Consider the following 13794-nt stretch of genomic DNA (forward strand, 5'->3'; position numbering starts at 1 on the left):
ATTTTGGAAGCTTTTATCTTGTTGAAGTTTAAGGTGGCTCCATATTGCGTCACCCTCAGTCAGGAGAGTCATTTTCTAATGAGCAAACGTTTGTTTTGGTCCCCCCCCCAATAAAACATCACTGTCAGTTTTTATAATCTCCCACCAGGGGGCAGCACATCGTCACTGTTCTGGGGGGGGGAATGGGCTTCATTTGAGAATAAGGGTGAGGGCAGTATTTGTGGGGGTTTTGCACTATTCAAAGTGTTGTACATAATTTTATATCAGTTGTTAATGTCCTTAATTCTGCCATGGTCATATATATATATATATATATATACATATATATTTATTTGCATTCTGTGTAATTCAAAGTAGTCTCTGTGAGATGGCTTTGCTATTGTTCAAAATAAATAAAATGTTTCAAAGTAAAATAATGCTGTGTTTTTTTTTTTGTTTTTTTTTACTGTTCCACACCAAATCACTGGAAAACCTGTCAAAAGTCTGGAGCGTCTGAATTGATGAGTCGTGCGGTGACTCTACACTTTGGTCACACATGCGTGTCGCATTACTGATGTGAAATTTCTGCAACGCTCAGCCTCTTCTGGTACATTAACTGATGAGATATGACCGATTCTTGTATTCCTCTCTGACCAGGAAAAGCAAAAGCCGGATACTGAACAGGCTTTTTTTGGAGATGTAGATTTGTTTGAACAACTTCTTCTAATAATGCTGCAATTGTTTAAAAAAGGAAGGGGGCGAAAAAAGTTTTAGATTGATGCAGAGATGGTGGGAACTCCTGTAAATGGGGAACATCTGAGCGAACTCTCACTTTCACTAGTAATGGAGTTCAAAGTGTGCAAAGTACCGATAATACTTGAGAACAAAGTTTCAGTTCTGCTTCTACTGCTACTGAAAAGCCAGATTTCCGGTGTGACATTTTCACTATATAACTGCGCAAATGCAGTTTGCCCCATTTCTTTTATTCTAATAAAAAATGTTTAAATTATTGCCATCAGATCAGTTGACAGAAATAAAATGACACAATTTATGTTTGAATAATTATTGTTGTAAATAGTGCTTCATCTGAACCCTTAAGGGTTGTTGTATCACCCTCAGCTTGTTACTGCACATTAACTTGTCTCTTAACAGTTTACCATCGTATCCACTCCCGTGGAATCATGTGCCTTGACTAGAAAACTTGTATTGAGTAAGAAAAAGTTAATGAACAGATTGAACTTGTGGGGCACACTCGGTGATCTATATTAAAAAGTAGATTACATGGCTCAATTGAACTCTATGAGAAAAAAAGTTTTTGCAAATATATGTCCCCAAATATATTATTTCATCACAGTTATGAGAGTATTTAGAGTTTACTGCTTTCACCCTTTGTTTATTTGCACTTATTAACCCTTAATGTGCTCTAAGTTTCTACATGAACAGAATCACATAATTGGGTTTTTTTCCCCGCCAAAAAAAGATGGAAATACCTCAATCATGTGTAACATTCACCATTTTTATGATGACGGTAAAACTCCCGCGTGCAATTTAAGAGCAAGGCACGCTTGCAGTGACCCTGCAGTGTTTCGCTGTACGTTATATCAGAGCGCCCTCTCGTGGCGGATTTGAGCTATAGCAGTGAAATACATTTAAATTGAAATCATTCGGTGACAGGGAACCACGAGGGTTGAGAAGCCAGCCAACGTTGCAATGAAAAACACGACGATAAGTTGTGTAACCTCTACTTTATTCCATTCTAAATATACACGGCAGCTGTGGCGTCCACTGCAACGGTCTTGGTTTTCAGGAGCTTTGCTCAGCTGTCCAGGTTATTGGAGGGAGCAGGCTCCGCAGTGGTCCGCTGGTAAGCACAGAGCTGAAACACACCTGCAGGTCAAAACAAAACAAAACAAAACACACAAATAAGTCCTCATTCAAATCAAAACCATCAGCCACTTCCTCATCTGCGATCGCATGCTGGTAAAGTTCCTGGATGCAAATGACATTTTGCATGAAGCGTGAATATTTGTTCGTCATCAAGTATTCTGCCATTTTCCTGAAATGTAATACTTCATTAGAGGTACTAGTAACTGTCTTCAGCGCAGGAATGAGTACTTTATTCATCTGAAATGGCACTGCACCATGGTTGAGCTCTTGCGTGTGGAGGGAATCGCTTCCATCCACCAGCAAAGTACATTTGGTCTCGTCGTCTCGTCCTCACTCTTTGAAATTGTCTCACGATGAACAGAACCGATATGACCGCGACGAACAATGTAATAACGACCTGCAGAAAAAGCCAGGATGATGGCCACCCAGCCGATGATGTAGGACCAGGAGAAGCGCCAGTCTAAAAAGCGCTTGCCAAAGAACGTGACCGTCACCCCGGTGTAGATGGCCAGAGCCAGCAAGGCAAGAAAACCTGGGAGGAGAAAGTGTGGATGAGAGAGGAGAGGAGAGGAGAGAAGAGGAGTGAGAATAAATGTGGCACATTGTGTTTCTCACAAAGTGAAACCCTGCAACCGCTCAAGCTCCTGTTACCTGACAGCACCAGGGCGATGCCGCCGGTGCGGACCCTCCGGTTCTTGGTGCCGTTAGTGAAGGCGCTCAGGCCGAGCACCACGCCGGCCAGGCAGCTCAGCACGGCCAGCAGCATGAAGGCCCGAGTGGCGTCCCAGAAGGCTGCCGGAACAACGGCGGTCAGGAGGTCAGGAGGTCAGGGTCACAAGCGCATGGTGAATATGAAGCTTCAGGTGCTTTTTGGAATCGTTTTCTTTTATTTTTAAATTATGTTTTAAACGTCTGATGATTTGACGAGCACTTTAGGACTCATTGTGATTGTTATTATGCTGCGTGTTCTATATCCCACAAGGTGCAAAGAACAATTAGGATCAGGCTCCGATCACTCCGAAGAACTTTCTTTCAGCTCTTTCCTTAATAAATGCTTGATGTAAATTCCAATTTAAACATGTCAAAATAATTAAAACAAACAAACAAAACCTTCCCTTTATAATCCTTTAGAAATGACAGTCCTATCTAGTCTATTTGTATTGTTTTGAATTGTCATTGTTTTTAAAAGCACTTAGTAACATGTTCTGAGTTTAACACTCCTCTTTTTTATTAACATTAAGATAAGTTTATTCTTCTCTCTGCTTCCTTCCTTTCAAAAGTTGAAATGTTTAGTTTCTGTATTGGATAGTTTTTTTTTTCTTTTGTCAATGAATGTAGTGAAGCGTAAAAACCTTTCAATTTAAACAAGGATTACAAAAATCTGCTTTTTTTTATTTTTTTTTTATTACATTATTTTTCATTGTGTATCTTTAACCCCTGAGATTAAGGACTGAGATATAGCAAAGGTCTTTAAGAAGGATTTGAAGAAATTTCTAGGTTGGACATTGTCTTTTTAACTCTTTTATAAACCGAAGCAGGATATCTAAAGCGCAACGCAGTCCTGGAGTCTTTGCTGGAAACTGTTGGTCCAGTTTCTATTCAATATGAAATCCTGCTCTGGTCAGAACATAGTTTGAGACGAGTTTATGGAAACTATTAGAATTATGAAGGTATGAATGTATTCTAAAGTGGAACAGATGCACCAGTAAAAAAAATTTAATAAAAATAGGACAAACATTTTGTAGTTTGAGAGGAAGTTAACTGGATAACTAGTTAACCCCCCCCCCCCCCCCCCCCCCCCCCCCCAGTTGTCCCTTCATTGAACACTTACCTACGGTAATAGTGTGAGCGTGACACTTGTGGTTGATGCAGAACCTCCAGAGCCCCTGATTGGCTGAGCTTCCCGAGTATCTATACTGCATCCAGAAGTCCGTAGCCGTGGAAACGATAAGAAGCACCAGGGCGGCGACCCCACAGAGCGTGCCCCCCCCTGCTAAAGAGTACAGCATCGTGCGGAAAGATGGAAAAGCACCGTCCCCCTTGTCATTCAGCAACTGTCGGAGGAAGACAGGGTGGAGCGTGGGGGCCCCGGGTGGGGTTAGAGACTCAACACATTCATCCAGCAGCGTTTATTCGGTGGAACTTTAGAAAGGGTCTTTAGAAAAGTGGGAGGATGTAATTCCAACTAATTCAACTCTAAATTCTTTCTAATGTTCGGTTGCTTTGGGCTGGTGTTCCGCCGAGTTCTGCACAACTACCGAGGCTTGTACAAGAACTATAATGACGACCGAGTCAAAGTGAACGGTTCAGTTTCACCACAACAACAAAAAAGTAGGAGAAGCGTTACGAGTTCAATTTAATCTGAATATATACAGCCTCCCTGTTGAGTTTGTTGTTGTTTTTTACACCTATATACATTTGAGCCTTTTAACAGTCCTAATGAATTGCTCAAGCTCATTTTCATTATGCATACAAACTGAAAATACATGCAGCCAAAACCCAAATCAGTCATTTTAAATTCAATCAATCGTTCCTATATTTGAATTCACATTTCAATGAATACATACACACTGACTGATGCATCACTAATCACCAATCCTCATATGCCAGCAGTTTGAGGATGCCACAGTGGATATTATCTATACAATTACAGGTTTCGGAACAAACAAGTATCTGTGAGACGATCTCCAAGAAAAACAGTCACTCTGTTATAAACACAAGTCATTTTTTTGGTCTCGGCCAGCGAAGCACTTAAACCAAACGGCCGCGTGACAATGGAGCTTGCCTATCAGGCAAGTTCCGAGCCATTGTTTACCACTAATTCCCCCTCCGTGCACCACGAACTAATCTTTCAACACCAAACAAAGTGAACTGTCAGCACTGTCTCACTCCCTCGCCGAGCCAACGCGCCACCGGGTTCCACCGCTGCGCCCCGGACGCCCCAACCAGCCTTCCAAACCCTTACATTCACACGGCATCACTGAAAAGAGACTGAACGGCTTCACTTTTTAAACTAGAGATGCTCCCGGCTTCCCTCTTCATGCACAGCCTCTGAAACTTTTCCCCCCGTCGTTTTTTTCCCCCAAACACAGGATTTCTGATTTTAAGACCCGAGCAACGTGCACTTCTACCCGACAGTCCAGTAAATACAAGGTAAACAAATAAATAATTCAAATACATGTCATGTTCTGATACCTCTGATTTGGGCTGGTCTCTCTCTCTCTCTCTCTCTCTCTCTCTCCTGGCTTTCTGGCTGTAACAGTGTGCGTATCCTTTTTAAGCCCTCCACCGCTGGCTCCCATTGTCCATCAACACAAAGGGGGAGAATGATCGAGCGCAGCATGTGGGTAATGTTAAATCCCTCTCTTGCAGTCGCCTCCATCCCCCTGTCACCAGCTCGATTTGATCTTTCTCCTTGTGCACTGGAAAAGCCTCTGGAAACGGTGATGCACGCGGTCCAGAACGGACATTACCTTTATAAAACACAGCTTTAATGAGGTTAAAGCCAGGACAGGGGGGGCGGGGGGGGGGGGCAATAGAAACATTTAGGAAGAATCAAATTGGAGGAATTTATCGTTTACATCGCTCAGAAGTGAAAGGCCTGGTTATGAACGATGGTTTTTCATCTTCATTGACTTACATTTTTTTAATCAATTACAACAAACATATTATTGTAAGAAGACCGAGAATAAAGCATCGCATCAACTTTTATTTTGTTGGTGTTTGGTGGTCTCCAAACGTCTTTCTTGAAATAGTTGAGTGTAATCCACGCAGCCGTCCCTCTGGCTTTGCAGGTGTGTGAGTGGGAGGTCAAAGGTTGGACGCGTCTGTCTCTGGAGCCGGAGAGCTGCAGACAACCGAGACCCTGATGATGTTGGAATCGCCCGAAAGAAACTTCCAGCTGTTTGATTTCGTTATGTTATATTACGATTGTACATGAGATGCATAAATACCCAGCGTGCCTGAACACGGCCCCCCTTTCAGTCCTACAACTTTCAGGATTAGTTTTCAGTGTTAATTATTATGTAATTACGTTCATGGTATATTAAGAATAATTCAGTGTGGATCTGCAGACCTGCTGAAACAATCCTTACCTGTTGGTCTGTTTTTTTAGGAAAGACACAGAATGGTGGTGATGATGATGATGATGATGATGATGATGATGATGATGATGATGATGATGATGATGATGATGATGATGATAGTCGTAATGTTTGAAAGCATATTCTTTAAGGGAACTACAACTACAACTCATGAGGGCATTACAACACGGACTAATCATGGAATAGGGGTGATAATAATAATAATAATAAAAATAATAATTATAACAACAACATAATCATAATAATCAGAAGAATCAGAAGAAGAAGAAGAAGAAGAAACCTTAACTAACCCAGACGTATTCTGACAGTTTTGCTGTACCTGAAATGTGTTGTGTTAGTAGTGTGTAGTAGTAGTAATGTACACGCACGCACGCACGCACGCACGCACGCACACACACACACACACACACACACACACACACACACACACACACACACACACACACACACACACACACACACACACACACACACACACACACACACACACACACACACACACACACACACACACACTTTGCAAGAGACAACTCTGGGCAACCCTTTAACTCTGAAGGCCTCGTCCTTCATCATACTTCCCATAAAACTTTTCAAGGACCTCATCATATCAAAATAGACTACTGTATATTTTCCCCTCATGCCTCTCACACACACACACACACACACACACACACACACACACACACACACACACACACACACACACACACACACACACACACACACACACAACAACAATCCAATCTGGATGTGCTCGGCTCCTCTAGAGGCAGCCCAGGATGCATAAAGATGAGCGATGATGGGAGCAGCAGGCCCTTGGGTGCAATCGCACATCAGGCAAGTCTTTGTGGCGGCCCTGATCTCCATCCCTGCACTGGGACGGAGGGCAACGCAGTGCAAGTGCCCCATAGACAGGTGTTGGAGAGAATTTGGGCAGGATTTATGAGCCAGCACTGATACTGAGCGCACGCGGTTCAGGGGTTCAAAGGAAATTAATTCTACATCTCCTAAATCTGGAGTAACAACTTCAGAGGCGAGACAGACTGTCTGGTCACTGGAGTCAAAGTCAACCAGGAAATCTCAGACAATTATAACTTTTGTCTTTTTTTATAGTCCAAATAAAGTTCACACCAGATCAGGTAGTCGACCAAAGGTGAGGCCCTTGATGGCTCCATCGTCAGTCAGTTTAAGATTGAAATGACATCTCATGTACGGGAGAGGAAATGTCACATAAATCAACGTGATACATCACAATCTTTTTTAAGGTCACATATGCCCTCCTGTCTGTCGACGATTAACATTATTGGTTATATAGTTAAAAATAAAAAAATAAAAAAAGTAGTGCTGCTTTGATTTTGAGTTAATTAGTTATTTTGTTTATGGTCCCGTTTTACTTCTTGTGTTTAACAAACTTGTGTTGTTTAAAACTTTAGTTAATGGCCTTCCAGAGAAGAACTTGGCTTTTTCCTATTATTTGATCAGTCTTTGTCTAGTTAGCCATCAGGCTTCGGCCCATTGTTCTCCTTTTTGTTTGGGCAGTACGTGAATGGTACTCCTTTGTCGTCGTACTTGTTTTTGGTTTCTCGACCAGTAATGTAAGACCTTAGAATTACCAATGAAACCTTCACTTCACTCAAGTGCACCTGGTTATTGGTTCTGCCGGCACTCACACGTTCCCCCAGCGGAGCCGGGATGTAACGTGTAAAAGAATAGCTCATTAAATGTGAACGTCTTAATGACGCATTGATTCTTTCTTGCACTGAAACAAAGACGATGACTTGGAGTTCCAGTTATGTGTACAACATAATGCTATTATTTACTTGTCCGGTGCATTCAAGATGGAATTGGGCTGCTCATGGCCCTTCAAGTATAGAGAGTCTGACGCCCCTGTTCTAGACTGCAGAGTAATTAGATTTCTTTTTTTTCTTTTTTTTTTTAACACCAAATACATTTTGATAACAGTGCAAACAAAGACTATTCACACCTTTATGCACGCCAAGTTCAGAACCGCTGGTGCTAAATGATGATCCACAGCCGCAGTTCCACTTTGTCCTGTGTGTGTTAGTCATGTCCAGCAGATGGCGCCAAAGACAAAAGCATAACGCTAACTTTATCTTGGATAAAATTAAAACTACAAAACATAAAGCCTACACACAGTAAATCAACACTGTCCGACTATAAACTGTGGTCCATTTTAGGGAAACTAAAAAAATAAAGAAAATGAAGGCCACAGTGGTGAATAAGGGTCAACAAAACCCCAAGAGAGGGGCAAGCAGTAGATCAGCTTCTTTACATGCACTTGGATGTTCAATGTTTTTTGGTGGAACATGAGGGAGAGGTCACCTACGGAGAAACTCCAAAAAAACCACGCCAAGCAACACTCCGTCTGCCTTGACCTCCTCAAAGGTCACCTTTTTCTGGAAAACATAAACCTGCTGTGAAATCTTCTCTTTTTATTTATTTTTTTATCATTGGTTCTGTAAGCACACATCCACTCACTCTTCGTGCTTATTTTAGCCTGACTACTACAATTGTCGGTCCAGCGCAAACAGAGAGACCGCGCACCACACAGGGTTTTGGAATGAGGGAAGAAACATGAGAACCAGATCAAACAGAGGCGCAGAACGAACATGCAAACTTCCCACAGGAAGGACCAGGACAGTATATTTAGTGCTGACACCCACAAAAGGATGCGGTCAGAAATGCGATCAGCATTTTACAGTTAACACCTTCGCATGTTCAGGATTTCCCACAACCAGACTACGTTTTCGTATTTACAACGAGTTGCCTCATAAAAGTTCAACAATCGTGTTGTTTTTCTTTCTAGTGCGGCAGCATGATACAGTCACAAAACCAAGAAAAAAGATGACAGATGACATTGATGTAAAAAAAAAAAAATACCAACAGAAAATCAAATAATATTTAGAAATTTGAACAATTATTTTACAAATATCAAGAAAAAGGTACATTTCAGGGTGTAAATCGCAGATGTCGCAACTCTTTATTTTCCTGATCAACAAATTATAGTATGAATGTGTCACCTAAACCCGGGGTGCCAAATATCGGGCCTTTGGGCCAGAACTTTTACAAATTTCAAAGAAAAAGCTAGAATTTTTAGAAATATTTCTCAAGAGCGGCAGATACAAGACAACAGTGAGACCCGGGCGGCGATATTGGTGATGCTGCACCTCACTGCTAGATAACTAACATTAGCCTCTAGATGCCGTCAGGGTGTTTCATTGAAGACTTTTGCATAAGGCTGCAGCTACAGGAGGAATTATTTTGGACATTTCACTGTATTTTTCACCAGAAGGTTTCATTAAAATTGGCTTTATGTTGAGATTGCAGTCATTTTTCATAGTAATTGTTTGATCCTCCGAAGTCATTTTCATCATGTTTCCTCTGCGCCACAAAGAAAGTCTAAATATAAAGGTTATCATGTCGTTATTTTACCAGTTCGGCCCACTCAAGATGAGCTGGGCCAGCATGGGACCCCTGAACTATAAACATATTTGACACTGCTGGTCTAAATGGACCTTTCACCTATTGAACAAACTGCTCCAAAATGTCTGACAGGTCTAGTTTGTTTCATAAGCACCTCTACTACACACACAATGTACTGTATGTCTGAGAGTATACGTGTTCTGTTATTTTAAACCAAAATAGCTAAACTATGAAATTAGTCATCTTAGACAGAATCTTACTCTACTTGTAAAATGACAGCAGGGGTCTCACGCACTCAGCTCCTGGTCCTATAAAGACGATTATCTGCTGTTCTAAATTTGTCTACTCGGGGTTTCATCTTTGGTCGGGGGGGGGGGGGGGGGGGGGGCAGCACGCAACAATAGGAACCAGTCAGAACCAAACATCAGATCGCAACAATGCAGGAGCTTAGAGATCACTACTGCGGCAGTAAAATCCAACGACTCTTGCGTGCATCATAATATTAGCATCGAAGCCAGCGTGAGGGTGAATTTGGTAGAAACGTACACGGCGACGTTACGCTGCTAAGAAAGAACCATTCGCCAACATTAAGACTTCAGAGAAACTGTGGTTGATAAATCTTTAGAGAACACTTTTTTTTTTATTTCTCAGGATCAATTGATCCTTCTTTGCTCTAAATTGGAAGAGATGTCAGAATCCAAACATCTTTATTTTTCATCAGTCTGGTCAAATAGAGATTGAATTCTGCTCCTTGTGGGATCTTGAAATAGTTTGGACCCAAACTGGCTTATAGAAACTTCTGTTCCAGTATGATGTAAGAAAAGCTGGACACACAAATCAAACTGACAAGAAGAAGTCAGTCGGAGGGCACATACCTCCACCCGGCAGGATCATTTACTGCTTTCAGCTGTTAACTTCATATCGAGCATAACCAGTGGTGGTTCACAATATGAGATCTGGATATTTTCTTATGGATTCAGTATCCAGATTTTGATCCTAATCTCTCATATTATCTTACTAAAATCTGAAGTTTTTGTCTGGATCCTATTTCCAGATCATCATCTAGTTTTTACCTAAATTTCAATCCTTTCAAAACGTTGCATGTCCTCTGTTTGTCCGACAAGTTTCATCACAATCTGTCATCAAGCTTTTGAGTTATTGTGTTAAATGTCATACAAACTTTCATTCATATGGTTTCCCAGAGAGAGTAGCTATTTATTTATTCTACTATTTATTTATTTACAATGAACCAAAGCAAACTAAACTGAACTAAACTACACAGCACATCCTGGCAGAGGCAAACTGCTGAGACATATATAAGAGCACTGACTTCACCTAATGTGGTGAAAACACACTATAGAGCAATCTGTTGATTGTGTAAATCACTTCATTACGTGTCTTATGCACAACTCCTTTATTGAGAAATTACTGTAATTTTTAATTCCTATCCATATGATGCATGAATGTCAAATTAAAAAAAAATAATAAAATCTAGAATCTATGACACGATGACACACCAGATTACTCTTATACTGGATAAAATGTACTCTTTATACATTTTGTTTCATTGGTGAATACGCTGATAGTGCGCTAGTGCACGGTCAGAATAATATTGCCTCCATTTCCTTAAACTCTCCAAAATAAACTGAAACTAAAGTAGGTAATTGTGTAAAGTTCCATTTCACATCGTTTGATTTCAAAGAGGACGTCGTTTTACAGGCAATGGCAAATGAATGATCGATCCATGCTTCAATTTTATTTAATGCAAAAATAAAACGAAGACAAACCCGAATCGGACTACATGTTCAGCAACACGTTGATTGACAGCATGTCGCAAAAAACAAAGTTATCATAGTGACTTGATAGCTCACATAAACACACTATACAATATCATTACAGTTCCAACACATCTTTTTACCTCGGCCATAATCAGCCAAAAAGCAGATGGGATTTCTGTTGACAAAACCTTTTCCAATAAATAATGGAAATTCTTCTTTCTGTGTTTCTTGATAACATTAAAAAAAAAAAAAAAAAAAAAAAAGCCTACTCGCTAACCTTCATAAATATCCCCCCCCCCCCCCCCCCCCCCCCCCCAGTTAAAAACAAAGCACCAGATAAGCAGAATTAGTTGAAACTCGTACCTGCAAATGGTGTTGACTTGACATTTGGTGACAAAAACATGGAGTCTTTACCCGTATGCAGCAACTGGGATTTGCCTCATCCTGCCTTGCATTATTTTGTAAATATATTCTACTAAGAATGAAAAAAAATACAATAAAATAAATCTAGTAAAAGTTCCATAATGATACTACTCTAATAATGACCTATTTAGGACTTGTTGCATTTATAGCCGACAGGAAAAAATGTGCTGCTAAGAGACACTCGTCACTTTACTAATATCAAAAACCCACTTGTGTGATGAGAGACTGACAAACGCACACGTTTAAAGTGACACAACCTCTTCATACTGTAGACTTTCTCATTTTTTCCCTAAAAAAAAAGAGGCCGATACTGACTATTATAACAGAAGTAAAGAATTCATCCACCCTGAAGTCTTTGATTTTATTACTACGGATACAAAAGGAGTTGGTGCTTGGATAATAAAATGCGCCAAACAGTTCCATAACCAGAAACACTGAGGTGAGTAACACTTCAGCTTGACTCTTGAGCTTTTCACTGTTTAGAACTCAAGCAACCGTTCGACTCAATCGTCATAAAAGTTTAAATACTTCACTGGTGTTGGATTTCAGTCGTATTTCTAATAGCAGTGGTTGGGAGAGTGACTTTAAGCTCAACATATAATAACATTAATAATAATAAAAAGAATAAAAAAGATAAAATACTGAGCTGTTTCCTTTGTTCACAAACCTGCTGTGAACCAGCAGCAAAAGGGATCCGCATCACTCCACCTCCACCTCCACCTCTTTTTTTGGATGCAGCACTGCAAATCTACTGATCGCCTCCGAGGCCAAACATTTAGTTCATTGCAACTTCATTTCCTTCGTACGTCCAAAAAGCAACCACTGCAGCTTCAAAGGTGACAGAGTGCCTGTGGCGTCACACGTTGTACATGAAAACGTCTCCGCCCACGGCTTGATAGCCGGCGATCCAGATTAACATCCTGCCGTCTTTAAAACCGCCTCGTCAACGTGGTTCGGGGGGAAAAAAAAGCTGAGACCGATTGGCTTTGTCAAGCTGAACACACGTCATCCGTGTGGCTAACGCTAGCTGTATGAAATTAGTTATTTATTTTGGCCCTTTAAGTGTCTTAAAACTACGATACACAAACTGTTTTACCCACAAGCGATGAAGACAAAAGATCAAATTGAGTTCTCGTGACTAAAAAAAAAAAAAGTAAAAATAATTTTAAAAAAAGCATTTGCTTTACAGTCATCTCGTTGCACTCTCACGCTGAACCAAATAAGGCCACACATCAACAGGATAATGCGAAACACAAATCAACCTGTACATGAATCAAAACATTCAGTGCTTCAGTGTACCGAGTAAACTGCTCTGGCATTCATACGGTCTCTTTTTTTTTTGACGTTTGGCACATGGAAAACACGTAACAACACCTCGGACGCAGCGTCGAAAACTGATGCCAGCATGCCAATCCCTAAAAACGCGCACAAGACTACACATTTACATCATTCTTCGACCCCGTCATACATTCCGGTTGTTCACAATTGCTGTGTCCTGTCGCATCCGGTCCAGATTATGCAGGATGAGCTCGGACAGGAATGCAATGACAGGAGAGAGAAAAAAACCCAAAACAAAACAAACGTAGAAAAGGAGAAAAATGCATTCGTCTAACTGGCATTGCAGGTGTTTGAATCTTTATGGATATGTACAGTGAAGTGCAAATTTAAATATAGGGTCTTTCCACTCGAGGGGGGGTGGGAGGGGGGACTATTAATGTTTAGAGGAATCAACTTCCATTAGGACTGGGCAGGCACTACTTTTTTTGGAGTGGCTGGCTTCTTGGTTTGCCAGAGGTGGCTGTGGATGGTCACCGCGTCCACGCTGGCCGACATGGTCTTCGCTGGGATCTGGCTGAACTGCTTCTTGTCCGAGTTATATTTGTAAAGGCCCACGATCATCTTGCGCGTGATGCTCTTGGGCCCGAAGCCCGCCAACTTGTTGATGTCCTCCGTCTCGGGGCAGTAGGTGTAGAGCGAGCGAAACTGGCAGCCAGAATCTCGGAACAAAACCAAGAAGTTGTTGGCTTCGGATTTCTCCATTTCCTGGAAAGGTCAGGGAACAAAAAAAAAAAAAAAAAAAGGGTTCATCAGACAAAGCAGCAATAATTGTTCATGGGAGACTTTAAAAAAAAAAAAAGTGACAGGATTTCGGTATAATGAAGAAGACGGGGGACAAAGGC

At 41.1% G+C, this 13794-nt stretch overlaps 2 protein-coding genes across 2 annotated transcripts in view; both read right to left on the reverse strand.

Annotated features, from left to right (window-relative positions):
* Positions 1-1795: 1795 nt before the first annotated feature.
* lim2.2 (lens intrinsic membrane protein 2.2) lies at positions 1796-3875 on the reverse strand (the record flags this gene model as incomplete). Its single annotated transcript, XM_080472630.1, has 4 exons — positions 1796-1866; positions 2264-2398; positions 2518-2658; positions 3698-3875. 4 exons carry the CDS (start codon positions 3873-3875, stop codon positions 1796-1798), a joined length of 525 nt encoding a protein of 174 aa, XP_080328756.1.
* An 8966-nt stretch (positions 3876-12841) lies between these two features.
* camsap2a (calmodulin regulated spectrin-associated protein family, member 2a) overlaps positions 12842-13794 on the reverse strand; it is a 46778-nt gene continuing 45825 nt past the window's right edge. The window contains exon 17 of the mRNA XM_080473993.1: positions 12842-13657. Within this exon, the coding sequence (XP_080330119.1) occupies positions 13352-13657 (306 nt within the window). The 3' untranslated portion in view covers positions 12842-13351. The remainder of the gene's footprint in view (positions 13658-13794) is intronic.

This window comes from Lipophrys pholis, assembly GCF_963383615.2.
Source record: "Lipophrys pholis genome assembly, chromosome: 10".
NCBI classification, from domain to species: Eukaryota; Metazoa; Chordata; class Actinopteri; order Blenniiformes; family Blenniidae; genus Lipophrys; species Lipophrys pholis.